At 33.7% G+C, this 16,873-nt stretch overlaps 1 protein-coding gene across 2 annotated transcripts in view; it reads right to left on the bottom strand.

The window, feature by feature from the left end:
- Positions 1-2,854: 2,854 nt before the first annotated feature.
- LOC108906992 (farnesol dehydrogenase) overlaps positions 2,855-16,873 on the bottom strand; it is a 42,318-nt gene continuing 28,299 nt past the window's right edge. For both annotated transcript variants that reach the window (XM_023454620.1, XM_023454621.1), the window contains exons 4-6: positions 6,416-6,880; positions 4,045-4,200; positions 2,855-3,029 (exon numbers count right to left, since the gene is read on the bottom strand). In XM_023454620.1, the coding sequence (XP_023310388.1) occupies positions 2,988-3,029; positions 4,045-4,200; positions 6,416-6,880 (663 nt within the window). In that variant the 3' untranslated portion in view covers positions 2,855-2,987. The remainder of the gene's footprint in view (positions 3,030-4,044; positions 4,201-6,415; positions 6,881-16,873) is intronic.

The raw sequence follows: 16,873 nt of genomic DNA, 5'->3' as shown, positions 1-16,873 counted from the left end.
AGGGAAGGTATGAACATATCTTTGCCAGGAAAGGATGAGGAAAGGTTGTTACTTTAGGTTACAAAAGTTATTAAATAAAAATAATCAATAATAACATAATTCCGCTTTGCTGCCCTGCACTGCACTGCAATTTGTCAACAACTGAAATTTATGGCCGGTCACCCAGTGCGGCTGTGTTTGTACGCCGTTTGCCCGCGCGTATTCTTCAACTGGGCGTATACATTTCTACCACCCCTACATTTAGTTCGACCAGACCTGTACATGGGTGTGGCTAAATAAATATGGGAACAGGTTAGCGACCGAAACTGGTACATACTGCCTAGCTCTTTGGTCTTCGATGGAGATCGGAAAGATTATACCTCCCAGTATTCCTGTAACTAAAGTTTTCCTTGATCCATTTGAAGGCGTTTAAGATCTCTTCTTCTTTGGATACGTCGGTAACGACCGGGTGTAACTTTCCTTTTTGGTTCGAGACTTTCTTCTGTAGTTCCTCCAAACGGTCCTTTCTTCGTGCTAGAGCTGCAACCTACAAGATAAACAAAATAATATCCTAAAAGTTGTTTTACATTTATTAATACTCAATAAATTGTCGCAGTTGAACAAAACAAAATTGAAGACTATTAATTTTTACACTAAATTAACCCAACTATATATTGCCAAAATTGGCTTACAAATTAAAATCAGTTATGTTGTCTGTATTGGCCAATTTACTGAAACTGAGAATTTACCACAATTTATATTACATCTTTACAGCTTAGATACCAGTACGAGGCGACCACATTCCAAATATCGGCAAATCTGGAGATGCAAAAAGACCAGATTTAAGGCGAAGATCACTGCATAACCTCTGCGGAGCTACCATAGGCGGTGTTTGAACGTCTACTCTAGCAACTCATTAATTGAAATTTCCAGTGCAGTGGAAATAATATGGTTTAGTTTATTAATATGGTTTAGTTGAGTTGAGTTGAAAGTCTAGGAAAATAATCGATTAGGAAGGTTAGCCTGCCACTGAATTACGTCCAAATACCGTTCGTAAACAAAAGCACCGATTAGATTTCCCAACATAATCATTGTGATTAGATATATGTATTTATATCAACAGGTGTATTCCATAGAAATAAAAAAACGACGTCGTTCTTACCAGAAGTCCTTGTTTAACAAGTTGTTCAGCAATAGCAGCTCCAATACCGGAACTGGCACCTGTGACTACAGCCACTTTTCTAACCCATCTTTCCATACTCAGCACCATTGTCACCGCTATCGAGTTAACATAAAAATATAATAAGGATAACACAGCCACACACAAAAAAAAAGTTGGGTATACTTTTTATGCGACATATATTTTTCGTAGTAATTTGGCCTCCTGAACACGAATCTGGGGTCAGAATTGGCCCATCACGTCACAATTTTTTCCTAACCTCAAAAAACTTGTGAAAAATAGTGAAAATTGATGAAAATTTACTGGGAAAATTTGGAAAAAAATTTATTTCCACATCAAATAGTACATTGTTATGTAAAAGACTCTGCTGAATTCAAATCCACTGTCAGAAATGAGCTAGAACGTGTGTTTTTTTTCTAACTTCAAAAAACCGAGCAGGAATCGCTATTTTCAAATTCTGAGCGGATTTTGACCAGATTTTGTATAAAGGGGTTTTTTTAGTTGCTGATTACGAATATAAATTCACATTGTAAAAATTCAAGATGACTGATCCAATATGGCGGGTGTACTTTTTTGAAATCCACCGATTTCAGTAAAATTTGGCATCATAAGGATTGCTGGTTGATCTCACCTTCATTAATTACACATCTGGAGCACAACTATTGATCAGAACCTTTTTCGGCACGTTCTTTGGACGGACGAACGAGTTAAAAAGTGCTGATTTTTGCCCAAAATACGTAACCAATGAGCTTTCATATCGATTTTTTAAGTTTTCGCAATTTTGCAAGTTTTTTGTTAATAACAAATTACTGACCATCGATACAGAAAAATGCCATTAAGGTTTTTTGTTCGAAACAATGTAATATAGAAAAGGTTTCATCCTGCCCCCCTCCGTGGTCTGTCCATTCGTTTTTTTGTGCGTCTTTTTAGGGGTGCACCGCTCGCCTATTAGGTCTGCGGGGCAGTATGTGGTTTCAACATGACGATACTGTACCACATAATGCAAAAATTATCGCAGATTATTTGCACGCCACATATGGCGAGAGGCAGATTGGAACAAAGGGTCCAATTTGTTGGCCTGCACGTGCACCAGACTTGATCCCCTTGATTTTTTGGAATTTGGGAAATTAATATTCGTAATGTATGTATATCTAGTTGATGTGAACAATTTTTAAAATTTACTTGTATAAAATTTTAAAGAAATTAATAAATGCGAATATAATGATTATAAAGAACCATAAGGTCTGTATTTTTCTGTCGAGTAAATTTAATTTTAAATTAAACCAATGTCTTTCACTTTCACAAACATGTTTTTTATGAGACAGACATAGATGTAACTGTCAAATAATTAATCAGGAAATGAAAAAAAAAAATGCCTAAAAAGCAAAAATATAGGTAGTTAAAGTAGTAGTATAATAATAAATTGTAATAATTCCTCGTAACTCAATATCATGGATAAATCATTGATCAAGTATTCCTGTGGGTTATAAAATGCTTTATTCAACAAAAATTCTTTTACTCTCCATTAAAAGTTTTTGCAATGTTAAATCGTTAATTGTTATTTATTACTGTCACGCAATGATTATTGCAAAATTAACGTCACGTTTCAACTAATCATAAACAGAACCATTCTTATTTTTATATTCTAAGAATTTTTCTATGAATTGTATAAAAACAATGAAACTCCAATTTTATAAATTAATGCATTTATTTCCGACAAGTCATTCTTTAACATATAAAAAATTAAAATGATAATTCTATAGCCATTCTCCACACAATATATATGATTAAAATGATCTGCATCTTCCCGTCGTCATTTCGTTTTTGTTCAAAATGGCTCAATAACTGGTCTGATAGTCAATTGCTGAACCTGCAATATAAAATATAAATTATGTAGTTGATATAATTGGCTACTGATAAATGGTCAAATTGATATATTTTTTCAATTACTTCAATCTTTCAAGGCATTGTTATAAAACTTAGCTATTATGATAGTCATTCTTTCTGTAATTAATTAAGTTGCCAAGCTTAAAAAAATATCATTAGTAATTTTGGTTTTACGAATTGTAAAAAAAATGATTAAAGCACGTATAAGTTTGATTTTTCACCATAATATATATTTTTTCGGCTTTGTAATAGCATTGTGGAAAAATAAGATGAGGGTAATGAATTTACTAATAACATTTTATTTTATTAACGAAGCTGGTTTNTAGCCTCATGTTTTGAAATGCTGTTTTTATATTGTTTACTTATAAGAGAAATGGACCGAGAAATTGAAGCGGCATAGACAAAGATTGTCGGGGATTAAATTTTAGCTACCGGCTACAATTTAGTACAGTCCGATCGCACAAAGTTTTGTTAAAAGTACACCGAAAGTGCATAATATAAAAATATTGAATATAAGCACCAGTACTACATTTATTTACGATTTGCATACATAATAAGCTTTTATTACTCTCTTTCATTTCTAAACAGACTATAAACGGTTACATTTGTCGGTTTGAATAAAGAGTACGTAATTTTCTGATATTGTTTCTCTTTCCAATGATGGGTAAAGGTCTGTGATGTCTTGCAAGAGAAAAAAGTTATGAACAAAACAAATTTTGAGTTCTATGTAAAGTGCCCTTTAGCGGTGCATAATGAAACTTTTCTCTGACTGGTCCAATAGAGCTTCATCTACTTAGAGGGTGTGCCAAATGAGAGACTAATCGAACTTGAATTAAATAAGTTATTTAAATAGAAAAATAATGAACTTTGACAAGCTGTAACTTGCAAACAATTGACAATTCGAAAAAAGTTTGCATTACATACTGCTATTATTTTAATTCGCAGAATCACCTCCCGGAGTTTCTTGACGGATTTTCAGAACACCCTTATATCATTACCTGTACGTGAGGTGGTGTGGATAAAGCGTATACCACGCCATCTGCGATGTCTTCCGAATCAAGAATCAATCTTTCCTCCATAATTGTTTTAAATACAGGGTTTTGTCTCGCCTCAGATGTTATTATCTCAGTGTCCACAAGTCCGGGACTAATATTCTACGACAAAATCCATTCAGTTAGTAAATAAAATGAGCAATGCGAAGATTCAGTGTAATAATTTTTGTACAATTAAAAAAATAAAAATTATCGGACTGGTCGATTAATTAATCTCACGGAAAGAGTGGAGCTGAACCTTGTTGAAAAATATATATTTAATTTTATTTCTAGTTTAAAACAATCTGTTCAACGGTGTAACTGAATTGAAATTTGGGTTGTTAGTTTGTGTGACATTTTGTATAAACTTTAAAATTACTGGAACAGTCAACTTGATGTATACTCCAGTCGTAAGATCATAAACTTAAAAAAATTATTAGTAGACATTTGGAAGGTATCAAAAAATTAACTCGAAAAAAGTGAAGCTAAGTTAACAACTTGCAAATAAGTGGTGTGTTTTTTCACTTTTTTTACTGTCCGTGAAAATCTAGACGACTATAGGAAAATTAGTTATTTTATGTTGTAAGCAATTAAATTACCTAAAATTTAAAATACATAAAGTCATATTTCACCAATTTTTTTACTGTAAAATAAAGGTCGAAGGCGGAAAAATCGGTTTTCGGAAATTGCGCATGTGGAAAATAAGGTCAATCCAATGACCAACATGTGTGCCAAAGGTCGATTCGATTGACCGTGAAATTGTATCTCCAGCTAATTGTTAATTAATTTTGTTCGTTTTTTTGCAACTAATTGTTTAATTACTAAACGTTAATTTTAGAAGTTAATATCGTAGATATACAGGCTGTTACAAATTCGCCTTTTACTTCAGGGATCTCGCAAACATTATACCTCTAAAAAATCAAGGCTAACATGATTAGTTTTCGAAAGATTTGAAAAAAAAACGAAATTTTGAAAATTCTTCTTTTCTTTCAGGATATTCATACATCTGACATGCAATAATCATATGCTTATCTTCATTTTCAACATTTGACAAAACGGAAACGTTTTTGAACATTTATTAAGTATTAGTAATTTTTTAAAGTGTGATACTCATTTGGAGTTTTGCTTGTTCATATGCATTTTTAAGAATTAATTTGTCATAATGAAATAAAAATTGTTATAATGTTTTAATTTTGACGCAACAACTCATCTAATTATATATGATCAGGAAATTAAAAGTTTAATAATGTTTTATTGTAATGTGTGATGGTATTAGTTTAAATAACTAGGTGGATTTCACAGGGTCTAACGACACTTATTGAGTGTACGATAATTCAATAAACATTGAAATCTAAATAAAAAATTTAGATAAATTTGGAGCGAATACACTGAAGATGAATTTTTCGAGACAAAACGTTTGAATCTGGTTCGGGCTGGGGCAGTACAGTACTGGGGGTAATGAAGGCTTAAAATTGATTATGCCATTCGATAGAGGGCAAAAAGTTGCCATAAGAAAGTGTTCTTCTTTTTTTAATATCACCTCAAACAAGGCTTATATGAAATAAAAACGGATTTCCAAAATGTCGGTTTTTTTCAAATATTTCGAAAACTAATCATGTTAGCCTTGATTGTTTAGAGGCATAATGTTGGTTCCCGGACTATGCAACTTTGCCCCCATTTAAGCTACTTTGTATCTCTTACCGTTTCCGAGATCCCTGTAGTGAGAAGCGAATTTGTAACAGCCTGTAGATTGTAATTGATCCAAACAAACGTATTGAAAAAGAAACATTTCAAAAAGTTGAAATTAGCTTGCTCTTTACAATTAACAAAGTAGGATGTTCAATACAAGGTTATAAATAAATTGTTCCAGGGTCAGGCAAAAGCCGCTGGGGAATTCGCTCTTTTTGCATGTCGGATGGCATCGAAATTTTGAGATTTTTAGTAACAGTACCTCCTAGTATCTCTATTGCTGATTCGTTGAGTTCTTTAAGCTATTGGTTCATGAAATTATTATATACAATTACAAAACTACCTACATAAATCTTGATGAAAAGGTATTTATTTTTTCCTCTGTTATTGTGGTTTTTTTTCTCAATTTTGAAACATTTTCTAAAAATGATTGCTATAAACTCTAGTTGCTTTGTGCACACTTTTTTGTCCAAGAGGTAAAATAAATTACTGGAACAGAGATCTGATGATTCTGTTGGCCATTCTTTTTGTACAAATCAAACAAATAGGATAATTAATTTTAAAGTTTACTTCAAGACATCTCTCAGTATATTCACGTGCTCCTATTGCAGAATATAGAGGTAAAATTATAAAAAAAATCGATTGTTACCGTAATTTTGATTTTCGACTTCATGGATAGGAGTTCCAGCCTCAGTGTCTCTGCCAGAGCCCTAACAGCGAATTTTGTAGCAGGATACACACTTAGATTCTCGTAGTTATACACTTGATGACCCATAACACTGTTAATATGGATGATGTGCCCATCCACGTTGTTGGCTCTCATGTCTCTGACGGCCTCCCTTGTGGCGATGCTCAGCCCCAGCACGTTGACCTCAAAGGTTTTTCTCCAGGCTTCGGCGTCACCATCGCACAGCGGTTGGTTATATGGGAAAATACCGGCGTTGTTGACTAGAATGTGTACAGGGCCCAAGTTTTCCTTGATCCATTTGAAGGCGGTTAAGATGTCTTCTTCTTTGGATATGTCGGTAACGACTGGATGTAACTTTCCCTTTTGGTTCGAGACTTTCTTCTGTAGTTCCTCCAAACGGTCTTTTCTTCGCGCCAGAGCTGCAACCTGCAGGATAATACTGTAGAACCTGTTTTACAGTTGCTAATACCCAATAACTTGTTCAAGAAATTGTTACAATTATTGGTTATATTTGTGGCACTTTTTGCAATAAATTGACCAATTCATTGGTAAAATTTAAAACTACCAACTTTCATCATAAATATCAATAATGATCACAACAAACCAAAAGTGGCTATCATGTAACTTATGTTATACAGGGTATTTCAAACTCGATAGTATGGGTCTAATGTAAGGACACAAAAAATTTATATAAAATTTGAGACACGTGGTGTTAAATAGGATGAGGTAAGCTCCATTTTCAATAGAAAGTATTATCTTTGGGATTTGACAGAAACGACTAATGCCGTTTCCAGAAATATACCCTAATTTTTTTTCCTGTTAAAAAGCTCTCCTTTTTCTAATAAACTTTTAATAGAGACATTTTTCTGTATTACTTCCCGTTGAAAAGTTATAAGCAATATCGTCGTTGGAAAATAATTGATAATAAAATAATGTTCGTTGTTTAAAGTGCATAAATGTCACAAAATACTTGTCATTACTCAATACGAACGTCAAATGTTTAACTTTTGTGCTTACAAAATGTTTCTTCATTCAGAAAAAGTCGACATGTTGCTAATTTACAGCGAGTCACAAAGAAATTCAAGAAGAGCTGTAGAGTTATATCGAGAAAGGTAGATATCCAGAGGGCCTCATTCCTGATCATGGAAATTTTACTAGAATACAGGCGATTTTGTGACGAAATGAAGATGCATTTTCTATTCGGAAATATCAAATAATTGACCGAAGGGTAAGGCAACAATGTGAATACAGCTAGAATGTTAAGTATTTCGAACAAAATCCACGAAATTCTATACGGCAGGCTAGCCGAGAATTGCATTTGGATAAAACAGCTCTTCAATGAATTTTAAAGATCAATGGGTATGATGACTACAAAATTCACAATTTGGAGTATTTGCCTTAGCGTCCACATTGAAAACAGACTTAATTTTATAGCTCAAATTGTAGTAAATGTAGAAACTGTTGATCAGAACCTTTTTCGGCACGTTCTTTGGACGGACGAAAGTCGGTTTGTCAGTAATGGTTTATCAAACAGGTGCAACGAACTAGAATCCGAAAATTTTTTTCTAATCATTATGTACAATTTTGAGCTATTTATTAAAATTTACACTTTAATTACTCGAAAAACGTAAGATTCCATGTTACATTGATAAACAAAAAAATTACAAGTCGAAATATACTATTATAATTAACAACCAAATAAGTTAATAAAGTTAATATTTAATAAGACATCTACAATATTTTGAGAAAGTTGTAGAATCTTCTTTCGTTTCTTTGCATTTCCTGAGAAAACTTACCATAGTAATGTATATTTTTTTTTACACCATCAGAAAGTAGAGATTTCAACGAAGAAAAAGCCCACCGACGTTTTTAAAAAAGCAGATATTTTGACGTGAGAATTTTCGATTGAAAATTAGGGTGCTTTTTCGATATTAAGTAAAAATAAGGTGAAAAAATAAATATTTCAAATCAAAAAAATTACAGCGTGTTTGGGACATAAATAGGTAAGTTTTCACCAAATTTCGTGAAAAAAAAATTTTTTTGTAAAAGATAAAAATAAAAAACCAAAAACTTGGTTATTTGAATTTTTCACATAAATTTTGAGGTTATGTGAAAAAAGTGTAAATACAAAAGTTGTAGATCTTTTTATTACCTACAACTTTGCCATTTAACTTTTTTCCATAAGACTTGTAGTTTTTCCGGAAATCAAGATAAACCGTTTTTTACCCTTAAAAACTCACCCCCTTCCCCTTCCCGACCTCAGATCGCCCGTAAATTATTTTTCCTTTCATTTCTGTTATATTCTCTTTCTTTTCCAATGGGTTTCATCCTACTATAATTTTTTTTGGTTTCAAAAATTATCGACCCTGGTCTATATCGAGTTTAATCCTTTTATTTATTCTTAATGACATTTATGCACTTTAAACAACGAACATTTATTTATTTTCCAACGACTACTTGATCCTTCCACCGCTAATTTGATTTTTAGGTGGTATTTTTTTTGAGACTCTTTACGACGATATTGCTTATAACTTTTAAACGAGAAGTAATACTGAAAAATTTCTATAATAAAAGTTTATTAGAAAAAAGAGAGCTTTTTAACAGGAAAAAAATACAATAACTAACGTAGGTACCATGATTGTAAACTTCTCTTCAGGTGATTAAATGTAGAATGTAAGCGAAATAAACTTGTTTTCGAAATCCTATCGTTTTAAGGATATAGGGCGTTGTTTAAAAAAAATATTACTCCTCTAAACATCTGATCATATGGAAATTTTGAAACAATGTCTTGTGTGCACAGTGTATGAATAAAGTGATATCCAACATATACAAATTTGCTCTTGCTCAAACTAGTGGAGTAGATATGAGTATCGTGGTTACATTTTCCTCAAAACTGCAGCACGCCACTGCAAGAAATATGGTTGCGTCATTTTTAAAATGCAAAACTTATTTGAACAAAAAAGAAGTAAAGCTGATAAAATTTAGATAAATGACTTTATAAAATGTGTTTAAAACTCTTTCTTTGTTTCAATAGACTCTGGTAGGTCCGATGAATCCGTTTGTAACTTTTTTTAATTCACAACCTGTATCTTAAACATGAGAGCTTAAAAGCAATTGTGTAGATGAGAAAACATACTTAAATTAGGGCTAGTAAAACATTGAAATATGTACTTTGTATTATACGTAATTTTAAATTTATTTAAACATGTCCTACAAGTTGCTAATGTGTACCAAAACGGTAAAAGCTATGCAAAAAGTCAATATATATTACTTTCGTTAAAAATAAAATGTATCGTTGAAGCATTACAAAAAGTATTTTTTGTCATGCCATAATTTTTGGGGCAAATGTAACAAGCGTATCTCATGTCGACTGAGACTTAGGTATTTTTTCAACTGAACGTGATTTCATGTATAACAGATGTTTCATTGAAATAAGAACGTCTATTGAAATTTATAGCCTAAATAAGAAAACCATAAATTTATTTTCTGGTCACTGATATAAAATCCAGATTAAAATTTTATTGTCTTTACTTTTTCTCTTAAATTTAGTCGTAGAATGTGATGGTAAAATGTTGCATACTAATTTAAATAATATTTATTTATTTATTTCGACACAACGTTTTTAAAACATGTATTTTTGCCTGATATCTATAAAATTATTATAAATGCTACTTCTAATGATAGATTTTATTAAAATGATTTGGTCGAGTTTGTTAATAAATTTAAATAAATAGAATAATTTGGAATAGAATAATAACATAATCTTTGTAAGTATAGGTATCAACATTAACATATATTGTAAGAAAGAACAAAGTCAGGGGAGATTTTTTTTCAAATTTATTGAGAAATACGTGAATATTACAATTATTTTACAACGGATCAAATCTTCAATGAGCAGAATACAAAATGTGATGGTATTCAGAGTCCCAACAAAGACGTGTGGATCGTAAGAGATGTTCGACCCGACAGGATACTCAGCAAGGCACGAATATGCAGAAAATATGACCCGGTAGGAAAAATGGGACCTTGAACCCCTCAGGCTTACAATAGATACATGGAGAGAGACCCTTAACAACAATATCAGGACATTTAACCTAACTTCAACAATTTCGGGACATTTAACCCACTACAGTAATATCGGGACATTTAACCCACTACAACAATATCGGGACATTTAACCCACTTCAAAAATATCGGGACATTTAACCCACTCAATACGTAAATAATATCGGGACATTTAACCCACTCAATACATGAATAATATTGGGACATTTAACCCACTTAATACATAAATAATATCGGGACATTTAACCCGCTCAATACATGAATAATATTGGGACATTTAACCCACTTAATACATAAATAATATCGGGACATTTAACCCGCTCAATACATGAATACTATTGAGACATTTAACCCCCTTAATACATAAATAATATCCGGACATTTAACCCACTCAAAACATTTACACATTACGGGACCTTTAACCCATCGAAATACATCGGTAACAATGGGACTCTTAACTCATTATATTGACATAAATGATATTGGGCAAAGACATTCTTAACACCGATAATTCAAACTACTGGAGATTATCAGCCCAATATAAATCTTACAGCTGCTAAAAAGTCTACTCACCCAACTAACAAAAGTAACCACCACCAAATTACAATAATATCCAAAACGAACCTATCCAGAGGAAATTACAATTAACACCAAACAACAACTAATAAACTATTTGAAAACAACTATCGCAGGGACGACCGTCTCGTATCTCCAAACGTGATAGACTGCCTCTGCCTAATCACGTACTCTCCGTGTCAGTCTACTCCAACGGTCAGCTTACATAACCAACGGCCGACCTCTTTGTTACAATGCAACGGCCTCCTTACATAACCAACGGCCAACCTCTTTGTAACAATATATTCCAAATAAAGATAAAAAAATGACATGTTCTTTCTTACCAGAAGCCCTTGTTTAACAAGTTGTTCCGCAATAGCGGCTCCGATACCAGAGCTGGCACCTGTGACTACGGCCACTTTGCCCACCCAACGATCCATAGACAGCACCATTGTCACTGTTTTCGATTCAACAAAGATAAATATGTAATCCACGGGTACGGAGTTCCTGACCTAAATCGTTATCTTACGCTGTACTACTGCGACGTAAATTCGTCATATTATAATATTACATTACTTTAATACCTATACCCATCTCACTTTTTCATATTTATACGTCTACAGTCTGTTTGATTATAAATACCACGAGCTATAACTCAGTTACCCATTTTATCTAGTTTATATAACACCACCAAATAACATTGATCAGTTGAACGACATAATTAGTACAGCAATAAATAATATTCCACATAACGTTAAATTAAATGCAATTCGAATTATGTATCGAAAGGAATGGACAACAATTTGAACAGTAAATTTCACTAGACATTTTACATTTTTTTTTGCATTTAATATTGTATTGTACAAGGTGGTTGATTTTCGATAGTTTTATAGGGTACAGCCAAAACGGTGATAGATACAAAAAATCTGATATCGATGTCCCGTCCTCTTTTTTTGAGTTTACTTCGCTGGTCCCAAAAGATCTTGGCTAACTTGATTAGTTTTAGATATACAGGGTTTTTTTGAAATATGGCCCATTTACATTAACCTCTCTATCTCCGTTGTCATTCAATTTAGAAGAAAAAAGTGTACACATTATTTGTTCTATTTTTTATTAGGAAGCCATTGGCGTACTCAGATTTTTTACAAATCGCACAGTTTCTCCGATATTGCATAAACATAGTTTTTTTTAAATAGAACACCCTGTATTTGGCCATCCCGTTGAGTAGCATTTTTTTTTACCTTTTCAGCCATACATAATAATAGATACTTTTTATTTGCCTAAATGAAGAAAAATGCAAAAATGTAGATATAGATATTTTTTCAGTTGGCCATGTTATTTATTTATTCGTCTTTTGTTGTTTAATATTGACAGTTAGTTTATTTTTGACTGATTGAAAGCTTGTTAAACGTCTATTACTTGGTTTTAATTTTGAAAAGTATAAAAATGGTGTACGAAAATCTTCACAAAGTTCAAATGTTAGAGTGTTACATTGAAAGTGAAAAAAATAGTGACACAGCTTTAAACTTATATTTGGAGAGATACCCAGAGCGTCATCAGCCAGAAAAGAGAATTTTTAGCCGACTCTATGATAACTTGTGTGAGTTTGGTTCTTTTCAAAAACCGAGAGCTAAATCTTATAATATACAGAATAGAGAAAATGATGAAATCAATACTTTAGCTTTTGTTGTCGCAAATCCCAATGTATCCAGCAGAGAAATTCAAAGAACGATAGGAATTGGTAAATTCAAAGCATTGAGAATTTAAAAAAAACACAAGTTTCGACCATATACTATAAGAAAAGTCCACCATTTGCATCCAGGAGATGAAGAGAGACGCGTCATTTTCTGCCAATGGTTTTTGCAGCAAACCCATGTAGACCCCAATTATTTTCAAAATGTTATTTGGACTGACGTGGCTTTTATAAGCAGCGAAGGTATATTCAACTGGCATAATGCGCGTTATTGGTCAGATGTGAATCCTCACCAAACTGTGGCCAGAATTCAACAAGGGCTGTTTGGTTTTCATGTATGGGTAGCTCTCTTCCACAATAGAGTGTTAGTTTACGAAATGTACGATGAAAATCTTAACGCTCAGAGATATGTGAGAATTTTACAAGAAAATATTATTGAACCGCTGGACGATATGCCACTAGCTCAACGATATCACATGTTCTTTCAGCATAATGGTGCGCCTCCACATAATTCCCACATAGTTAGAGAATTATTAAATCATAATTTCGGGGACAATTGGATCGGTACGTACGGATCAAACAGGTGTCCGCCCAAGTCACCAGACCTAACCCCTATAGACTTTTATTTTTGGGGGGATCTTAAAGACAAAATTTATAGGTATAGAGCTAATAATGTCGAGGAGCTAAGCGAACATTTTGAAAACTCTATTCAGCGGGTGTCAAATATCCACATTTACAATGCGACCCACTCCATTGCCAAACGTTGTCAGTTGGCCGACAATTCGAGCACTTGCTGTGACTTTGTTACGTCATTTTTGTTGTATTGTTGTTTCTCTCATTTTATAGTTGTTATTTTTGTTTAGTTTATGTTTAATAGTTATAAGTGTACCTATAATTAAACCTATTAAGTAAAGATAAATGGATAATCTGATTTATTTTTTCTTGTTAGGTGCTTAATATAAAAATAATAATAGAAAACGAAGAGACCAATACTAAATAAATCTCATGGGCAACTGAAAAAAATATCTATACATTTTTTACATTTTTCTTCATTTAGGCAAATAAAACGTATCTATTATTATATATGGCTAAAAAGGTAAAAAATGCTATTCAACGGGATGGCCAAATACATGACTATTTAAAAAAAACTATGTTTATGTAATATCGGAAAAACTGTGCGATCTGTAAAAAAATCTGAGTACGCCACTGGCTTCCTAATAAAAAATAGAACAAATAATGTCCACACTTTGTTCTTCTAAATTGAATGACAACGGAGATAGAGAGGTTAATGTAAATGGGCCATTTGTCAAAAAAACCCTGTATATCTAAAACTAATCAAGTTAGCCAAGATCTTTTGGGACCAGCGATGTAAACTCAAAAAAAGAGGACGGGACATCGATATCAGTTTTTTTGTATCTATCACCGTTTTGGTAGTACCCTATAAAACTATCGAAAATCAACCACTCTGTACAATTTTTTGTTTATTAATATCAATTACAAACAAACCGATATATTTATGAAAGCGGTATGCAAAATTGTTTTTCCAGCGCCTTCTATTTGATACGATTTAGAAAGCGAGCACCATAAACTAAAGTCAAAGGCTGAAAGTTTTCTTATTTTTTTCTCAAAAATTTCGTTATGCATGCAAATTTTATATAGTTGGAAAGAGAANTTTACATCTACATAAATTCAACAGCAATTTGAAAATATAATTTATACTGTTTTCGGTTGAATGTTGAAATTAAATTTTGCGTATTACATCAAGTTGGCTACAATTTTGACACTTATTTCTGGAACACACTGTTTGGCGGGTAAAAGAAATATATCATTTTTAAAAATAATGTTATCCTAAAAACCAAGATATTTGTTGTTCCTTTTTATGTGTCAAATAAATAATTAAAATTTTGGCACTTATTTCTGGAACACACTGTTTTGCTGTTCATTATTACATCTGTTGTTTAAAGCTGGAAAACAGCGGGGTATTTCTAGAATGCTTCAGATACTGGTCTGATGATAAGTTCTTGAATCTGAAAAATATTAACAGATTAATGTCACAGAACGTGTTGCACGAATATATGCAAATGTCATTTAGTGATCGATACAACAGTGTATTAAGTATTAAGGTCAGTAAGTTTTCTTTATTGGTTGAGGAGAGTTTGGAGAACTAGACGAAGTCGAGATCACCAAAATGTCCGAAACCAATAATACACTTAATGACCGCATTGTTTATGACGATTTTTGGACGCTGAAATATTGAATAAATTTAATTGAAACTAAATAACTTAATATTTTAAAAATGTATGGAACAAACAAGTCGTACATGAAAAAGTTTTCGCTTTGGTTGCTTGACATCCCCCGACTGACAAACCCCCGGGGCACCCTCCTCGATAACATAAAAAACTTAATACGTGACAGACGACGTGCGAAACGGCTTGCCACCCGCACCCGCCTCCCCCGACGCAGACATGACTTAAACGTACTTAACAGACGGGTGAAGGCGGCTCTGGATGAACTGGCCCAGGATAACTGGGCTAGGCACCTGGAGTCGCTGGATCCACAAGACAACAGCCTCTGGAAAACGCAGAGGGCCCTGCGACAGACCGCTCGCCGTAAAATTCCTCCAATCCACGGTAGTGTGGGGGTGGTTTACACGAACCAGGAAAAGGCCGAGGCTTTCGCCGATAGCCTGGAACTGCAGTGTAGACTGCCTCAGCTGCCCGACGAAGACGAGGAATTCGAGATAGTGGCTGAGCGCGCGGCCCGACGCGTCGACAGAGAGCCAGACAATGACATAATCCCCCCCGCAACACCTGACGAACTAAGACTGACAATACGCAGACTTAAAAACAGAAAAGCCCCCGGACCCGACAATATACATAACACGACACTTAAACGACTACCACACAAGGGCCTCATGGCCCTACTAAACATAACAAACGCGACACTCAGACTAAGACACTTCCCTACCCGCTGGAAAACAGCAAACATAATCCTTATCCCAAAACCCAACAAAGATCACACCATCCCATCCAACTACCGGCCCATTAGCCTGCTCCCGGCTATGAGCAAAGTGGTAGAAAAAATTATCCTAACCCGTCTAAGAACCCACTCCCAAGAACTGCAAGTCATTCCAGACGAGCAGTTCGCCTTCCGACCCAATCACTCCACTGAACTCCAAATCCTTCGCCTTACCGAGCACATCACGGCGGCCTTCAACAGGGGACAGTACACTGGTGCTGTCTTCCTGGACGTCGCAAAGGCCTTCGATACGGTTTGGCATGAAGGCCTACTGATGAAAATGCTCACCAACCAATATCCCATATCCTTTACCAAACTCATAAAATCCTACCTACACCACCGAAAATTCCGCATCCAAATCCAAGATTCCCTTTCCACCACCCGTCCCATGGAGGCCGGTGTCCCCCAGGGCACCGTCCTGTCCCNATCAATCAAAACCTGCAAAAAATGTATACAATCCCATTTAAAAAAAAATATCGATGACGTCAGCACTTTACTTTAAAATGATATTATAGTTCCCTACACCCAAAGTTAACAGTTCTTGTGTAAATTGGAAATTATTGATTTCAATTTTCAAATATCAACACACAAAAATCTACGAGTATGGTGGGTTTATTTAAAACATCGCTCTGTTAAATTTAATATACTGAATTATTATTTTTGATGAGGGTATAACGATAATAAAAATTACAGTTCATTAATCAGACATCGTATATTATTCAATTCTTTAATGCATCAAATCCACCCTAGATTGTGCTTCCATAAATGTAACAATATACAGGGTGTACCATTTGAAATATTTGAGTAAATTCAACTTCAATGTCATAGTATTGGTCACACGTTCTTAAACACTCTGTATGATTTTTTGCAAATTTGACATAAACTGACTGAATTCCATTGCTTTTAAATTATCCATGCCAAATTTCATTAATAAATAAATCAAAATGTCGGAGTTATTCTATTTTCAAAAATCACCTACATCCCTCAATTTTTTTCGAAAATTGATAATAACTTGAAAACTGTTACATTTTGGCCTTTAGTACCTTATATGAAATTAGTCTAGAATATACCGTAGAATTAAAAAATGC

This window comes from Anoplophora glabripennis, unplaced genomic scaffold (genome assembly GCF_000390285.2).
Source record: "Anoplophora glabripennis isolate ALB-LARVAE unplaced genomic scaffold, Agla_2.0 scaffold317, whole genome shotgun sequence".
Lineage (NCBI taxonomy): Eukaryota > Metazoa > Arthropoda > Insecta > Coleoptera > Cerambycidae > Anoplophora > Anoplophora glabripennis.
Note: the sequence above shows the minus strand (reverse complement) of the source record. Positions and strands in the feature narration are given on the sequence as shown.